Source organism: Grammomys surdaster, unplaced genomic scaffold (assembly GCF_004785775.1).
Source record: "Grammomys surdaster isolate TR1022 unplaced genomic scaffold, NIH_TR_1.0 125635, whole genome shotgun sequence".
Lineage (NCBI taxonomy): Eukaryota > Metazoa > Chordata > Mammalia > Rodentia > Muridae > Grammomys > Grammomys surdaster.
Window position 1 is genome coordinate 894,181 of NW_021620473.1, and position 17,396 is coordinate 911,576.

Here is a 17,396-nt window from a genome sequence, read left to right on the forward strand (position 1 = left end):
ATATATATATATATATATATATATATATATATATATTTGTATGTATTATGTCTAGTTTATGGAATCTCACCACTCATTGGCTAAAAGTAGGTGATTGTCTTTAAAGCTCATGACTTATACCTCCGGGTTTGGGTTGTTCATTTCGAGGAAAGCACATGGTTGCCATGCTGGGAGGTGGAGCTTCTGCGTACACTGTTTCCATGAATCCATGCATGCATCCTTGCCGTTACTCAGCCAAAGAATTGATCAGACATATCTGCGATCTGTATTGAAATTTAAAAAGAGAGACAGGGCTACCTGATGGCTCGGCAGGTAAGCATGGTTTGCTGCCAATCCTGGCTACCTGAGATCAGTTCTCTGGATCTACACGATAGAAAAAGAAATCTGACTCTTGCAAGTTATCCTCTGACTCCCACATGTGTGTTGTGATTACCTACACACACACATGCATGCATACACACAGCAACAACAACTAACAATAATAATAATAAATGAAATTTTTAAAAAACGTAAGGGGAGTGGCTTAAGAGGTGGCTTTGGGTTTTTTTTTTCCTCAGTTCCCTTGTCAGGTAATTCACAACTGCTTGTGACTCCAACTCCAGGAGATGAGGGAAGAGGAAGGGAGAAGAGAAAAGCAGTAAAATGGAGAAGGGAGCAGGTCAGGGTATGGAAACCCCACCTCTGCAGGCAGCTGGAGGACTCTTTGAAAATTCTGCTGTGAAAGCATGGGAGTGGAGAGCAAAGGGCAGCCCAGGAAAAGCTCTGGGGAGCCAGGAGGAACTGTCTAGGGTCTGTTTGTTTGTTTACATAAACGACCGAGTATTCCGGGATTGCCTTGAGTTTGGTAGGTATGAAATAGTCTTGAACATATGATCCTCCTGCCTCCACGTCCTGAGTGCTGGGATTATAGTGTGTGTCACCAAGCCCTGCTTATTACGATACTGGGGACCAACCCTGGAGATGTGTGCAAGCCAGCAAGCATTCAACCAACTGAGTCATCTCCCCAGCCTCTGTCTGCCTTGATAGAAACACGTTAGGGTCAGAAGAGGATCTGTGCGATGCAAATAGCCTCTTAGAGTTAATGCACTGGAATACCCAATAAGCTGAAGCTTTGGGGTTTAAACCAGGATTTCCTTACAAGTCTGAAATATAAAAATATTTATATGTATATTCAGATTATTTCAGGGTTAGAGTGGTTCTGCGTGCTGGCTGTGGTGGCTGAGCTTCTGGGTTTATGTTCTCAGCACTGGCTCAGTGGCTCGTTGCCACCTATAACTCCAGTCTCAGAGGGTTCAACACTCTCTTCTGGCCTCTGTGTGTACCAGGCACTCAGGTGGTACACATATATATTTGCAGGCTAAACACTCATGCACATAAAATGAAAAATGTGAAAAAAAATTTTAACAAAGGTATAATTTCTTCCTGCTGACTTGGCTGGTCAAATTTACCTAAACAGGTAAATAAATCTGCAAACTTGAATAATTAAATCTCTTTAAACATTCTGAAATGTGTAAATTGAATATACCCAGGTCTCTCCCATAAGCTCCTCACGTTTCCAGCAAGGCAGATAGCACTGGAATCAGTAAAGTCTTTTAAGCATTTAACTCTTTTTTTTTAAGCATTTAACTCTTGATAGCAAATAAATTAGATTGTTTATTTTAACTTCAATTGTTAAGTAATTGTTGTCAACATTTCAATTCTTTTCTTATTTTTTTCTTTATGTGTATGGGTATTTTGGCTGCATGTATGTAAGTACACCATGCGTGTACAGTGCCAATGGAGGCCAGATATCCCCCAGATCTGTCCTCACCGGCTGTTGTAAGCTACCATATAGGTGCTGAGAACTGAATCCTGATCCTCTGCAAGAACAGCCAGTGTTCTTACCTGCTGAGCTATCTCTGTAGCTCCTCAATTCTTTCTGTAATCGTTCTCTAGTTTTTAAATCTTCATCCTAATCTCATGTCATTTAAAATTATGAAGTTGGGAGTGGAGAGATTTTTTCCAGAGGACCCTGGGTTTGATTTCTAGCACCTACATGGTGGCTTTCAGCTGTCTGTAATTCCAGTTCCAAGGGATCCAGTGTCCTCCTCTGCCCTTTGTGGGCATGAGGCACATACATGGTGTAAAGACACACATGTAGGAAAATACTCATATACATCGTGTGTGTGTGTGTGTGAATGTATGTATGTATGTTTTGATTTTTTTTTTTTTTTTGAGACAGGGCTTCTGTGTAGTCCTGGCTTTCCTGGAACTCACTATGCAGACCAGGCTAGCCTTAAACTCAAGAGATTCACCTGTCTCTCCCTCCCAAGTGCTGGGATTAAAGGTGTGCATCACTAGCCCATCACAGATAAATATCTTAAAGCTGTGACGTCACAAGGCTGTTTTGTAATGTCCTCAAATGTGCCATGTGTTTTCTCGAGGGCGTAAATGGAGAGATTAGATCAGTGCTCCCAGGGATTTCTAAACTTCATGTGTTCACACTGTGACTTAGCTTTAAAAACCACATTCTCCTGACTCTTGTCATTTCTCCTGGGCTTGTTTGTCAGATTTAAGGCTAGAACCCAGGCGTGGTCAGATCCCACTTGAGAATGACCATTCCATTTCCAAGTGGAAGTGGATTTTTCTATGTCATTGGCCCCCGGGTTTCGTGCTCAAATTCCATCTCCCCATTCCTCAGTAAACACATAATCTGGATTTTTGTTTTGCTTTGTTTCCCAAGACAGGGTTTCTCTCTTTAGCTCTGGCTGTCCTGGAACTCACTATGTAGACCAGGCTGGCCTCAGACTCAGAAATCTGCCTGCCTCTGCTTTCTGAGTGCTGGGATTAAAGGTGTGCGGCACCACCACCCAGCTACAACTTCTGGGTTCCCTCAAATCCCAGCCTTAATTGCTTCTCATAATTCAGTATTGATTGCCTGATTTGAGGTTATTGACTCTGGCCCCCTGTCCAGGTTGCACTGGTTTCCTGACGGCTTGATGGCCTCCACTTAGCTGCTGTCCTTTTTGTTTAGTTGGCATCTTGCTTTCCACATTCTTCATGTCTGACTCTCAGCTACATGTCTGGAGTCACTTTCAAGTTGCACTTCCCTGATAGCTGGTTAGCGAGCATGAATAACAAGCCTGAGCAAAATAGCTTTGAGCCTGGTCCTCACACTTCGTGGGTATTTCTGGCTCCAAGTCTGGCTGGAAGCAGGTGAGCCAGACATACCAAAGGACCCTCCCTCCCTCCCTTCCTCCCTTGCTCTCTCCTTTGCTCCTTTCCACTGGAGCAGCCATGGAGCCTTTGCTGTCACTACTCTGTCCTCACTATGTGCACATCAGCTTCATGCTTCTCCTGCATTCTGTGCAAGGATCCAGGATGACTTTTGAAAGCTAGGTGGGCATACTGAGCAACTAAACTGAAAGCAGGCTTTCCTAGAGACCCCTTTCTCTTCCCTGGCCAGCAGAACTCGGGATGCAGAGGCAGATGCCTTCCTTGCAAGCTAGTGTTGTACACATGTGTGCAAACATGCACTCGAGTGTGCGAGTGCGCATGTAGGAGAGACTCTTAGTTTTTTTAATCTCAGCCACCTGACACCTTAAAGGCTTCCTACCTCACTTCTGCAAGGCGTTCAGCGATCGTCACTGCGGAAGGCCACATGTAGCAGTAATCTGGCTAAGTCATTCCCTGAGTATCAGTCCTGTCCTTCCTGACTTGTATGGCCTTGAACCAGGTTCTTGGCCTCTTGGCGAAATGGATTGTGTTGTATTTGGTGCGCTCAGAGAATGTTGGGGAAGCTGTCTGTTGTCACAGTGAAAAGTGTGACACTGGAGTTAGGATGACTGGATTCTGACCCCTCTCATGTCTGACCTTGTACATAGCATCCCACCTTGCTGGACCTTGCTTTCTCCAGCTGTACAGTAGAGAAGCAGTACTATTTACTATTGCGTGGGCTTGACTAGAGCAGTGTCACATCAATGTCGGCATCTTACTCTATGGGATTCACCCATGATTTTCAATTCAGCGAATACTTATTAAGCACTTGCTGTATACCCACAAACAACTCCACAAACAAATAAGAAAAATATGTCATATTGGGGTAATAGAACACAATGGCTTGATAGGTAATGGATGGCATCTCTGAAGAGATGGCACATTCACCGAGACCTAAAAGATAAGATTGCAGGGACAACCAATGAAAGCCTCCCTGCTGAAGAAAAATAAAAATAGTCCTGGCTTAGAAGGGACAGAAGCCCATATGGTCGGAGGCAAGTGTTCAATGGAGACAAGGCTGCAAGATAGGATTGGAGAGGGACAGCAGATACACCTGGGGGAGGGGAGGAGCAGCCAGCTAGTGACATAGGGAAAGGAGTGACCAGACCCAGTGATGTTACAGGTCACTCAGGTTGCCATGGAGAGTGAGCTGAGTGATCACAGAGTAGGGATGAGCTGGCCCGTCTGTAGTGACCCAGGCAGAGCCCAAAGCACCATAAACCGTGGGGTGACAGGCTACACTGAGCTGCACATGGATGGGGCATTTTGTAAAAAGCAAGGGTAAGGCTAGATGCTGGGTTAAATGTGGTGGGGTTTAGAGGCAGCAGAGAGTGACAGGTTACCCAAGGATGGAGGAACCTTGCCAGGAGATTGGTTGGAAGCTGGAAAGAGTTGAACTCTGCCTGTCTAAAGTTTAGGAAGGGAAGAGCCATGCTTTGAATGTACTGTGTGGTATTACAAAGGCAGACCTAGTGATAGGATGGGCTAGTCTCTGGTGATGCTTTCCACTCTCCCCAGATGTTTGTTCTGGAGAGGCGTCCAGGGAACTCACACAGCAGATCTCCTGCTCCACTCCCCCTCCTCCCACAAGGGACATCATTGAATCTTGCTGTCATTCAGATCCTGCCCTGCCAATCTTTCCCTGCCACTGTCTCTGGGGGAGAGTGATTACCTTTAGCAGAGAAGAGGGAAGGGACCAGACCAAGGAAGATCTGTAGCCTCTGCTCATGAATCCACCCATTCTGGAGAAGTGGGACCAGCCCCTTCACTCAGGTGGCTCTTGTAGCTAAGTCCCATCCCAATGGGAGCCCTCTGGAAGACATTAGGTCACAAACTGGCCTTTTCTGAGAACAGTTTATCTGCATGAGCTGTCAGGCTGTGTTAGAATGTTGAGGTCGCTCAGGATGTTTTTGTCTTGGCAGCTGGGATGACAGCAGCTCCGTCAGCAGTGGCATCAGCGACACCATAGACAACCTCAGCACGGATGACATCAACACCAGCTCGTCCATCAGCTCCTATGCCAACACGCCTGCCTCCTCCCGGAGAAACCTGGATGTGCAGGTAAGGAACAAGAGAGGCCTTCCCAGGCTCCTCCAGCCTCCCTGCTAGCCAGCTCCAGCTTGGCCTGGCGATGGTCAGAATTCCCATACTGGCGAGGAGAGGTCCAGCCCCTAACATCCAGTCTCTGTCCCCTCACTGCAGGACAAGAAGGATAGGTAGTGGGCGGTCCAGATGGGCAAAGGAACTTGCACTCTCACTGACTTGGTGTGGGGAAACCATATTCTCTCCCTAGACCTCAGTTTCAGCTTGTTTTTAAATAAACAAGCAGGGGTCAGAAAGAGAAACTCAGTTTATAAAATGGAAGCCTGAGGATCTGTTTAATACCCAGAAACCAGATTAAAACCTGTGTATGGGTGGGCATCTGTACTGCCAGTGCTACAGAGGCAGAGAAAGGCAGATCCCTAGGGCTCACTGCCCAGCCAGCCTAGTCTACATAGCAAGCTCCAGGGCTAGGAGAGACCCTGTCTCAAACAAAATGGCAGACAGCACTTGAGGAATGGATATTCAAGGGTGTCCTCTGGCCTACACATGTGTGCTCACTCTTGTTCACACACACCTGTGCCCTTAGCATGTGTACACAAGTATCTACACACACACCTTTTAAAACTGAAGATAATAAGCAAAGGGTGATTGGTTCCAACAAAGTGTGTCTCCTCTCTGCCCCATGAGCCACTGCTGTCTCTGAGCACAGGTCTGTCCTTAGGGAGTGGAACAAAGGTTAAGGTTGAGAATTGCCAGCTGTGGCTCACGTCCCTTGCTATTATGTTATACTAATTAATCTTATTATAAATAGCTTTCTGTTTTGTTTTGTTTTTCGAGACAAGTTCTCCTGCTTTTATCTTTTTTTTTTAAGATTTATTTACTTTATTTATATGAGTATACTGTTGCTGTCTTTAGACACACCAGAAGAGGGCATCGGATCTTATGACAGTTGGCTGTGAGCTACCGTTTGCTGGGAATTGAACTCACAACCTCAGGAAGAGCAGTCTGTGCTCTTAACCACTGAGCTATCTCTCCAGCCCCTGCTCTTTTATTTTAATGCTACATTCTGAATGTTGGGGTAACCGGTGTGACTTACACCTTGTTTTATGCGGCATTAGGGATCTAAACCTGGGGTTTTCCTCATGTTAGGAGACCTTTCTATCCACTGAGCCACAGCCCTGGTCCCTTCTTTTTGTTTTGTTTTGTTTTGTTTTTGTTTTTGTTTGTTTGTTTGTTTGTTTGTTTTTGGGGGGAGGGGGGAGATGAGGGTTCTTGTTTGGTTTTGGTTTAGTTTTTGAGAAAGTTTTAATGGGATCCAGGTTGGCCTAGAATCCTCTTGTCAAGTATTGAACTCTCATGTATGCACCACCACATCTAGCTTTAATTTTTTAAAAATTGTATTCTGCACCTGAAAACATATACCTAGCTCCTGGAGGTCAGATGCTATTTCTTTGCAGAAGCAAGTTCCTTCTTTGTACAGGTGACCCAAGAGTAGTGTGTAACAGTGGCTACCAGCCAGCTGTATTACTCCAGGATTTTACATTTCAAATACAGTTCAGTTTATATGGACTCAACTTTATTGGCTCTCCATGTATTCCTGAGAGCCTGGACTTGACTCTGTAAGCCCATTTTATTGTAGGCAAAGTACGGTATCATCCTTGTGGCTTGCTGCCAGCACAAGGTTAGCTGTGGCAGCTCTGGCATGGGTGAACGATTTGGTTCCTCTCTCCACTGGGACCTGATGTTTCAGGTGGACTGCTGAGACGGCCTGGGATTACCGTCCCCTAACTACCAGGCCTGCCCTCCGTCTTCTCTCCCATTCTCCCACAGCCTCTTCCTCCTCCATTGCTTCTTACTCTGTACAGATAGGGGCCATGTTGAAAGCTTCTGTTTCAAAGAAGTCTCTTCTTTGAGGGTAGGGCTAGAGAAAAGCTGCGTTGGCAGTGTGGGGATTAATTCTATCCTACAGAAATGTAGCTGTGGACTACCTGGGCACGTGTTTTAGGCATTGCTTTTGGGATTACCTGTTACATCTTGTACTCTCATTTTAGCCAAAAGTTGCAGTGTGTGTGTGTCTCTGTGTGTGTGTGTGTGTGTGTGTGTGTTTACCCAGACAATAAAAAGTCGACACTATGATTTTGGGGTGAGCACTTTGTATCCTGATCCTGGTGGTAGTTTGAGAATATGCTGATTTTCCAGGATTTTTCAAGCTGTGCTCTTAAAATTCTGTACTTTATCATAAGAATATGATACTTACGAGGCTGAGAGGTGGCTCAGTGCCTAAGAGCATGTGTGGCTTTTGCCGAGGACACAAATTCAAGTCCCAGCACCCACAGTGGGAGGCTCATACTACCTTTTACCTTTAAGTCTTAACTGTAGTGGACTCTACACCCTCTTCTAGGCTCTGTAGACACAAGCACTTATACGCACACACACACACACACACACACGCATACATGCACACACGCACACACGCACGCGCATGCGCACACACACACTAAAAATAGAACCTTTTAAAAACCAAATCGCATCTACAGGATGCACATCAGCTAATTGGTAGACTGCTTTCCTGATCCATACAAAGCCCTGTGTTCGATTCCCAGCACCATACAGGGTATGGTCACCTGTGTTTATGATCTCGGCGCTTGGGAGATGGAGTTAGGAGGATCAGCAACATCAACCTTGGCTGCATAATGAGTTTCAGGCCAACCTGGGCAATACCATATATGAAGCCTTATCTCAAAATTACACATAACGCCTAGATAAATGATTGTCTTTTAAAAACAGACTCGAAGTCATACTCGCTGAGAATGATCCCTGATTGGTGTTTAGACACAAGTTAGGAATACTTACTAGCCTAGGTCCCTGCTACCTATTGGATACTAAATGTCTGAAGGGGAGCAGGGGAAACTGGGACACCGAATCAGAAAACCCTCCTATCTGCTCCCTGCTCACAGGCTGACATTTGTCTGCAGACCATATTGATGCCAGATAAGATGGTTTCCCCCTACGTGCATCTGAGCTTGGTGCAGGCAAAGGCCTTCCCTTTTGATCTGCATTTTGCTCTCTTCTCACAGATGTCACAGTGTGAAGGCTACTACACAGATATCTTAGTCAAGATCAGAAGTAATTTTAAGGGATACGAAGGGTTCACTATTCAGTGGGCCGATTATTTGTTCTCTTACAGATCTACCCAAGTTTAAAATTTTAAAATAAGAGCTGAAGTAGGTCTGGGTAGCAGAAATACTGGCTAGAGCAGAGCCTGTTGTCATGACGCTTTTAAATGGACTTTTCGTGACATTCTCTTTGTTCCTGTCCAGGGAGCATCTCAAAATATTAGATTCCACATTCTGGCAGCCTTGCGCCTCCTCCCCCACAAGCTGCCAGGAATGCTAAGGGCCATTACCCTTCTTTGAGTGAATGGAGCCTGGAAGATGCGCCTGCACCCTCCCACTCCTTGGTGCGTGCATCGGGGGTCTTGTCACATAATGCTTTACCCTGGGCGAGTGGGCTACACAGCCCATCAGACAGGACACACAAGGCAAGAGAGGGCTTGGTGTTCCCCCAGGAAACACTGCCTGCCTTGCCTCACATCTGAGGAGAAGGGAATTTCTTTTTCTGGAAAGTGCAAGGAGCAACCTGGTGAGCTGATGGAAACAGGAGGAGGCAGAGGAGGTGGAATCACTGGGGGAGTAAACCTTCCTTCAGAGGACTCTGCCTCCTCTGAGACATTGAGAAACATTGAAGGTGCCCACAAGGTTTCATGACCTGTTTATGAGTATCCAGATCCCCTGCACTCACGCCTCAGTTTAAGAGACAACGTCCTCTGAACGAGACCTGAGCCCCTCTGCATGACTTCTAGGAGAGCTGGTGAGTCCAACTGTGGCATCAGAGAGGAGGGTGTTTAAGTCAAGTGTTCTGGGGTTAAGTTGTTCACCATGTGACACAGTGGGATGATCCAGTCAGATTCCTAGAGCCTTTGGTCTCTCATCCACAAAATAAAGACCACTAGACCTGCACCCTAGGGTATGTCCGCAATGGGTCAATTCTGGACATGCTTCTGATGAGCTGCTCAGAGGTCCCTCTTACCTCTCTGCACCTTAGCTGCCCTTTTCTCTGTCTCCCGCTTGCATCTATGATGGGAATCCAAAGGGTAGCATACTGTTATGTGTCTTGCAGGCCAGTCTGCTTTCCATTCTGCAGCATTTTGTTCACCAGGCACTGTGTTTATGCATAGAGTTTTAACAAACACACGTATGCCCGCTATTATTCATCTGTACATTCAGTCCAAGGCCACTCAGTCTTCCATGCTTTGTGGAAGGCACTAATCCAAGTGCTAGGGGTGGTGAGCTGCCTATGCCAAGATCATCTTTCATTTTAATGCAAAGTTTTCGTTGTTGTTTTGCTTTGTTTTTAAACAAAATTCACAGGGGGGTAAAAATACAACTGTCAGATTATTTATTTATTTACCTCTAAAGGCAACAAAGTTATGACTAATGTAGCCAGGATTGCTGTCTTGTATGTCTTAGCGTCTCTGGTTCTCCGGTTATCAGGGTGGCAGGCTCAGCTTAACTGGAGATAGGCAGGTTGCTATATACTAACCTCCCTGGGAGCCACTGTGTCTGATACTGGGCCAGTTACTTCTCCTCAAACGTGTGCTTTCTTAGAAGCTGTGCGTAGTAGGAATAACAGTGCAATCACAGGATATGAGTTGAAAGTGTTTGAGGGTCATAATGTCTTGGGACACAAGTTGCAGATGATGTTGCTGTAATTCTTTACATTTTTATGGGCTCCAACTTAAAGCCCTCACAGCATCTAGGCCTGCAAAAGTGTCTAGAGGCTTAAGCAGCTAAAACCCTGTTCAACTGCAAGACACAGATGGGGCAAATGCTAAAGACCCAGTAGGGTGCTGGGATGCTCAGAGCTGGGGAGTTTGGTGAGGAGAGCCACTGTTTATGAAATTCCTCCATACTTAGCTCTTAAGTTCACCGCTGGCTCAATGGTCTATTCAATTCCAACCTGTTTGACAGCCAGTGTAACAGTCTTGGAGATGGGAGGGAACCCAAGATCTCACACAGCAATGAATGATAGCAGTCCGTGCTGGAATTCAAGCCCACTGGGCTACAAAGACAGTGTCTTTATTCTTTTGGGCCAGACTTCCCTTTCTGGGAACACTGCCCTCTACTCCAAGGTCCATTCTGGCTTATCTGCCCTCCCCTGCAAGGAGACCTCCAAAAGAGTTGGTAAGAAAAGCTCCAAAGGGAGATAGGACCACCAGTGTGCTGACCTGCTGGTTTTCCTGTTTTAAGCTCTGGGAACAGAAAAACAGATTCCAACCATTTTAACTTCCAAGAGATACCACCAGTGGTCACACATGGCTCTAGGAGGATTTGCTAAGGATGTGTGAGTACAAGCCTGTCAAGATGTCCCAGGCAGATACCCAGCTCTACAGAAGATGGTTGGAAGAGCTCTCACCCTGCACCAAGTTATCGGGTGTGATAGATTGTTGGAGGACTGTACTGCCAGAGAAGAAAAGGTCAAGCCATGGTCCCAATCTGGGGACATGTGTATTCTCTGTTATTGATGAAGATAGACTCTGTCCTAGGAGGTTTGGTGCCAGGGCCAGTCTAAGCCTGCTCTATGCCTGGGCTTGAAACAGCCAGAATTTCTGTAGAAGGAGAATCTGCTAGGTGTGGGTATCTTTAGTAGGTGACCTGAGGCATGTAGAAGGTTATATCTCTTCTAGCTTGTAGTCAAGAATTACACTGTACTACAGTGGTTAAATTATTAACTTGGCAACTGGGCTAGTAGAATACCCACAATGCCTTCCTCACTGTATGAGCTTGGGCAAGTTTCTTTTCCACTCAGGCCTCAGTACTCTGTTATTTCTTTGTGAGTTTTTGCTGAGGAATAAATTGAATTATATTATCTTTCTCCCTGTCTGTCTCTGTCTCTCCATCTGTCCATGTCTCTCTGTCTGTCTCTGTGTCTCTGTCTCTCTCTCTCATCTCAATCCCCAGGGTCTCATGTAGCCCAGGCCTCAAACTCCCTAGTCAGTGATGACTTAGAAGTTCTGATCCATCTGTCTCTGTGTCCAGAACCCTGAGATTACAGACACATGCCACTGTCTTGGCTTTCTGTAGCATTAGTGATGAGGAATGAAGGCATCATGTGTGCTAGGCAAATGCTTGGTAGGCTGAGCTATGTCCCCAGTCTGAGGTATATATTTTCTAAATAATTAATACACACACACACACACACATACACACACACACACACACACACATTTATTATAACCAGACATTGTGATACACACTTTTAATTCTCACACTTGGGGATGCAAAGGTAGGTGGATCTCTATGAGGCCTAGGCCAGCCCATTTTTCATGGAGAGGCCAACCAGTGCTACATAATGAGACCCTGCCTCAAGAGAAAGAAAGAAAGAAAGAAAGAAAGAAAGAAAGAAAGAAAGAAAGAAAGAAAGAAAGAAAGAAAGAAAGGAAGGAAGGAAGGAAGAAAGAAAAGAAGAAAAGAAGAAAAGTGTTATTTTATTCTCTCTGTGTGCTTATATCATGTGGAGATGTCAGAGACCCACTTGTGGAGCCCTTGTCTTCTACCTTTCCATGGATTCTAGGAATTGAGCTGGAGCCATCAGTACCTTCACCTGTCCCACTGTCTCACAGGCCCCTGGTGTACCTATTTAACAAAAGAAAGCATGTTAGCTTGTACCTGGAGCGCTACAGTACACAGAAAGCTGTTGGTTTTAGTGCCACGGTTATTAGCTGCATCACAGCACAATGTGGAAAAGAGGTCTACGGACATGGAAAAACAACGCAGTGGTCAAGTCTATAAAAGGTGCTACAGCCTCAGTACACCTTAGAACATATGCATATGTGTTGGGGTGTGCTCGAGTGTAAGGTCATGAGGCAGAGGCTTTGAATTGTCTTTGAAGAATTCTCAGTGCAAGACAGCTCCCCTGGCTCATGGTGGTCCCTGAGAAATATTAGTTAGATAGATGCTTCCAAAGTCTCTTCTTCCTTCCTAAGGCCTTTTGCACATGCAATTTCTGCTCACTAGCCTGGTCCTCTCTAGATGCTCCTCATACTAATTTGTCTCGTTCTTCAGGGTCCTTTTAGAAGTTTCTGTCTGCCCACCGCTTCCCACATCATCCTTGCAATCTAAACTAGGTCAAGGTCTGTATCTCTCCAAGGCCACACCCCCTTTCCTCATGGTATCCATCACATCTCACAGCTGTGCATTTATTTATGTCGTTGTATCCCACATTGCTTCTCTCAGTGACTGCCAATTCCACAAAGGATGGAGACTAATCTCGTAGGTTCTAAGACCCTACATGATGCCTGCCAAACTGTGGGCATCGAGTTCATTTTTGGTTCAGTGCATGCCAGAAGGATCTAAAAAGAAGGCAACCAGGCTGAGGTCATTGAGTTTGTGCTCAGCTTTCAAATTAAGAAGACAGTAGTATTGCATATCTCCTGACTGGCTTTGACCAGCTGGCTCCTGTGTTATAGCCTGCAGTGTGTAGTAGCTATGTATACCTTTGCTCTCAAACCTTAGTGCATATCTGCTCTGTACACAGATATGGAACCTTTGCTCTGCTCCTTATATGGCTGAATGTGTTTTAGTCGTTCCTTCCTCACGTCCCATCTCTGGTCCTTGTATGGAGCTGCAGCTCGATGTGTGTTTTAGGAAGGACCAAGCAAGTGCAAGCACCTACAGGAGGCTGTAATGGGTGGAGGTTGAACAGGGGCTTTCTGTTTACACTGAGCTCTCATCTGCTCAGCCCTCTCTATTGGAAGGCGTTTTCCCTGTTGTGTAGCATGGCCTCAAACCAGGTCTTGCCCAGTTCACAAGCATTTCGCACCTTGCCTGCATGGCCCAGGCTAGGCAGCTCATATAGGGAGACTTGTTTCTCAAAGTACCCACCCCAAAAGCATTGCTGACTGCCCCTTTCTTGTTCATACAAAGCTTCACCCTTCCAGTCCCCTCCCCCAGCCTCAAGGCCCAGAGGCCCCAGAGCATTCCCCTCCCTTTGTGTCCTTCGGCCCTGCAGTTCATTAACGGCACACTCCTATCTCTTCCTGAGCTTCATGGCCATGAGGTCAGGCTCTTCCAAAGAGAGTTGTCTAATTATCTTACTTGTCTGGGGACTGCCTCGTCGTGGGGAGCAAAAGCTCAGAAACAGAGCTGGGCAGGAGTGAGCACAGTTGCTATTGCCAGTCGAATGTTTCACAGATCGCTGGAGTTCACAGGCTTGTTTGCTCCCTCTCGGGTGTGTTAGACTGTCTGCAGAGCTAGATGCATAGCTCTCCCCGCTAGTGCTAGCGGAATGACAGGAAGATTGGGAACAAAGGGAAAGGGGACAGGATGGTGCTAGTGGGGATTCAGAGCCAGGGCTGGAAGTGGCTGTCTGCAAGTGGCAGAGTTGATGGCCCCTTTCTTATCACCTCTGCCTCTACTCTGCTTGCTTCCCTCGTGGGACCCTTGGCCTGCTCTTCCCCAGACCCTTTGCACTCTTTTCCTCCTCCATTAGTCTTTCCTTAAAGGAAAAACAAAAGTAGAGGTTGCTGTGACTTTCTCACAAAGTAAGCAGATGTCTGAGGTGTCGAAAGTCCTTCAGTAGTCCCTGCATTGGCTTGGCTTGTATGTGCGAGCTCTAATTCAGCATGTGTCTTGTCCACAGACTGACGCTGAGAAGCATTCACAGGTGGAGAGGAATTCCTTGTGGTCTGGTGACGACATCAAGAAATCAGATGGAGGCTCAGACAGTGGTGTGAAGATGGAGCCAGGCTCCAAGTGGAGGCGGAATCCTTCAGACATGTCCGATGAGTCGGACAAAAGTGTGTCTGGCAAGAAGAATCCAGTCCTCTCACAGACAGGCTCATGGAGGAGAGGCATGACAGCAGAGGTGGGCATCACCATGCCAAGAACCAAGCCATCAGCTCCAGCGGGCACACTGAAGACCCCAGGGACTGGTGAGTGAGAGACCAAAATCATGATGACTTTTGAGACAGGGTCCTATCATGTAACCCTGGCTGGCAGGGGCTTTGCATTACAAGTAGCTTTTTCAGGTGGCTGTTTTGCCCACAACCATTTTTATGGTGCACATGCATGGCTGTATGTGTGTGTGTGTGGGGGGGGGGTGTATGTTCACATAAGTAATGTGAGTATGCCAGTATATACTGTGTGGACATTAGAGGATAATCTCAGGTATGTTCCTCAGCACCATCACCCTCTTTTTGTTTTGGCTATCATCTGTCTATTTGTCTATATCTATCATCTACATCTGCCTAACCTACCTGTCTGTCTGTCTGTCTGTCTGTCTGTCTGTCTGTCTATATTGTCTATATGTATATCTGTTTGTCTTCTGTCTTCTGTCTGTTCTATCTATCTATCTATCTATCTATCTATCTATCTATCTATCTATCTTTGAGACAGGGTCCTATCATGTAACCCTGGCTGTTCTAGAACTCTCTCTGTAGATGAGGCTGGCCTCAAACTTGCAAAGATTCTCTTGCCTCTCCCTCTCAAGTACTGGGATTAAAGGCGTTCCATTCTTTCTTTGTTTTTGTTTTTGTTTTTTCCAGAGTCTCTTACTAGCCTGGAGATCACCAAGTAGGCTAGGCTGGCCGGTGAGCTAGGTGGCTATCCTTCTGTCTCTGCCTCCTCAGCACTAGGATTATAAATATACACCACCACAACTGCCTTTTTTTTTTTTAAGGTTGGTTCTAGGCTCTCTAACTCAGTCCCTCATGCCTATAAGGCAAGTGCTTTACTGACCAAGCTGGCTCTTCCAGCCCCACGACAACTTCCTTAAAGGTCTGCTTCCCTGACTCTTTCTGAGGAGGGCTATGTATGAGTCACCAGTGCTTCCTTGTGAGGCGTTTTCACAGCCTATCAACTGGTCAGTCCTGAGTGTCACCTCTCTCCATCAAGTGCTAGTCCACGCTCCTCCTCAAGGACATATTGGTATGTTATACCCTGGGAATGTCAGGGTCCATATCATGGACATGGGGGAAGAGGGCCATGTATGACAGAGTCTCCTTTGTGTGTGGATGTACCAACAGCTTCCTGGCTCTGCTCTGCTCTGGGTCATCTTAGACTGCTTGGAGAAGAGAAAAATCAGCACTGTGTCCTAAAAGATCCTGAGCAACTGCAGCAAATGAGATTATCTCCGTGCAAAGCTCTCTCCTGACTTCCCCTTCAGGAAGCAGGGTGATCATGGTCTTGAGAGGGGCATGCATCCTAGACACGTAGCCAGCAGCAGCAGGTTTTTGGTCTGACCTTACTTATTTCTCTCTTAGGAAAGACAGACGATGCCAAGGTGTCTGAGAAGGGAAGGCTTTCCCCCAAAGCTTCCCAAGTCAAGCGCTCCCCATCGGATGCTGGCCGAAGCAGTGGAGACGAATCCAAAAAAACCCTCCCCAGTAGCTCTAGGACGCCCACAGCCAATGCCAACAACTTTGGGTTCAAGAAACAGAGTGGCTCTGTTGCTGGGCTGGCCATGATCACAGCCAGTGGGGCCACCGTCACCAGCAGGTCTGCCACACTGGGTAAAATCCCCAAGTCATCTGCCCTCGTCGGTCGGTCCACGGGTCGGAAGACAAGCGTGGATGGAGCCCCAAACCAGGATGATGGGTATCTGTCTCTCAGCTCCCGGACGAACTTACAGTACCGGAGTTTGCCTAGACCCAGCAAGTCCAACAGCCGGAATGGAGCAGGGAATAGGTGTAGCACCAGCAGCATTGACTCTAACATGAGCAGCAAGTCAGCAGGCCTGCCAGTGCCCAAGCTGAGGGAGCCCTCCAAAACGTCCCTGGGCAGCTCCCTACCAGGGCTTGTCAACCAGACTGACAAGGAGAAAGGCATCTCTTCAGACAACGAGAGTGTGGCTTCCTGCAACTCTGTGAAAGTGAACCCAGCCACCCAGCCGGTGTCCTGCTCAGCTCAGGCCACTCTGCAACCAGGGACCAAGTATGCAGATGTGGCCTCTCCCACACTCCGCAGGTAAGCAGGGAGAAATTCATGGTCCAAGGAGGGCCAGAGTGAGTGGCGTAAAGTAGCCTGTGGTGCTTCAGCTCTTTGTAAAGCAGAGTTCAAGACCAGCTTCTACTTGCAGGTCTGTAGTCTATGCATTTTTTTTTCCTCCCATGAAGGGATGGGAAATAGAAAGTTCTAGAACCACGATTCTTCGGTTCAAACCCTGACTTTATTTTAATTAGCTCTCAGGTCGCTTTTCTAAATCCTGCCTCAGTTTCCTCACTGTTCATTGGAGTTCATGGTATTTCCCTCAGTGTTCCTTCTAAAGGTCATCTTTGTGGCTGTATTTGGCTATGGAAGGCATTCAGTGAAAGTTAGTGAGGGTGAGGTCCTGGCGTACTTTCAGATCCTGACTGTAGCTCAAGGGAAGGAGTTACGTTGTGTTCTCATCTTGTTCTTTTATAACACGTGAACAATATTTGAAATGTTAACTTGTAAAAATATTGTATATGTAAGTGTGTGTGGCATAAGTCTGTATGTGTGTTCACGTGTGTAGGTAATGCATGCATGTACACGCACGTGGAGGCCTGAAATTGAAGACAGTGTCTTCTTTGATTGCTGTCTGCTTTAATTACTGAGGTAGAGTCTCTTGCTGAACCCAGAGCTGGGCTAGTCTGCTAACCAGCATGCCCCTGAGTTGCTCCTGAGATCCTTTGCCTCTGCCTTCCTAGTCTGGGATTGCAGGTGGATACCACACTCCTGCTCATCCTCCACGTGAGTTCTGGGCATCAGAAATCTGCTCCTCATGCTTGGCTGCAAGGGTATTATACAGTGAGACATCTCTTTAACCTGACTGTTTTCTTTTCTTTTATATAAACCTCTAAAAGCAGAATAATCTCTAATAAAAATTGACTTCCTAGCACCTTTGGAAAGAATGTCTTTCCCATATCTCTCTACTTTGTGGAATTTCTCAATGTGAGAAAGGCAACCTTTAACATTTCCTTTTATGTAACTCAGTGGACCCTTTTCTTTTTGGTTTTCTTTTCTTCTTTCTTTTCTCTCTCTCTCTCTCTCTCTCTCTCTCTCTCTCTCTCTCCTTCC

At 46.4% G+C, this 17,396-nt stretch overlaps 1 protein-coding gene across 3 annotated transcripts in view; it reads left to right on the forward strand.

The window, feature by feature from the left end:
• The window catches only part of Nav2 (neuron navigator 2), a 245,947-nt gene that overhangs the window by 168,250 nt on the left and 60,301 nt on the right, over positions 1 to 17,396 (forward strand). For all 3 annotated transcript variants that reach the window (XM_028787457.1, XM_028787459.1, XM_028787456.1), the window contains exons 11-13: positions 5,178 to 5,316; positions 13,999 to 14,290; positions 15,620 to 16,322. In XM_028787457.1, coding sequence (XP_028643290.1) covers positions 5,178 to 5,316; positions 13,999 to 14,290; positions 15,620 to 16,322 — 1,134 coding nt within the window. The remainder of the gene's footprint in view (positions 1 to 5,177; positions 5,317 to 13,998; positions 14,291 to 15,619; positions 16,323 to 17,396) is intronic.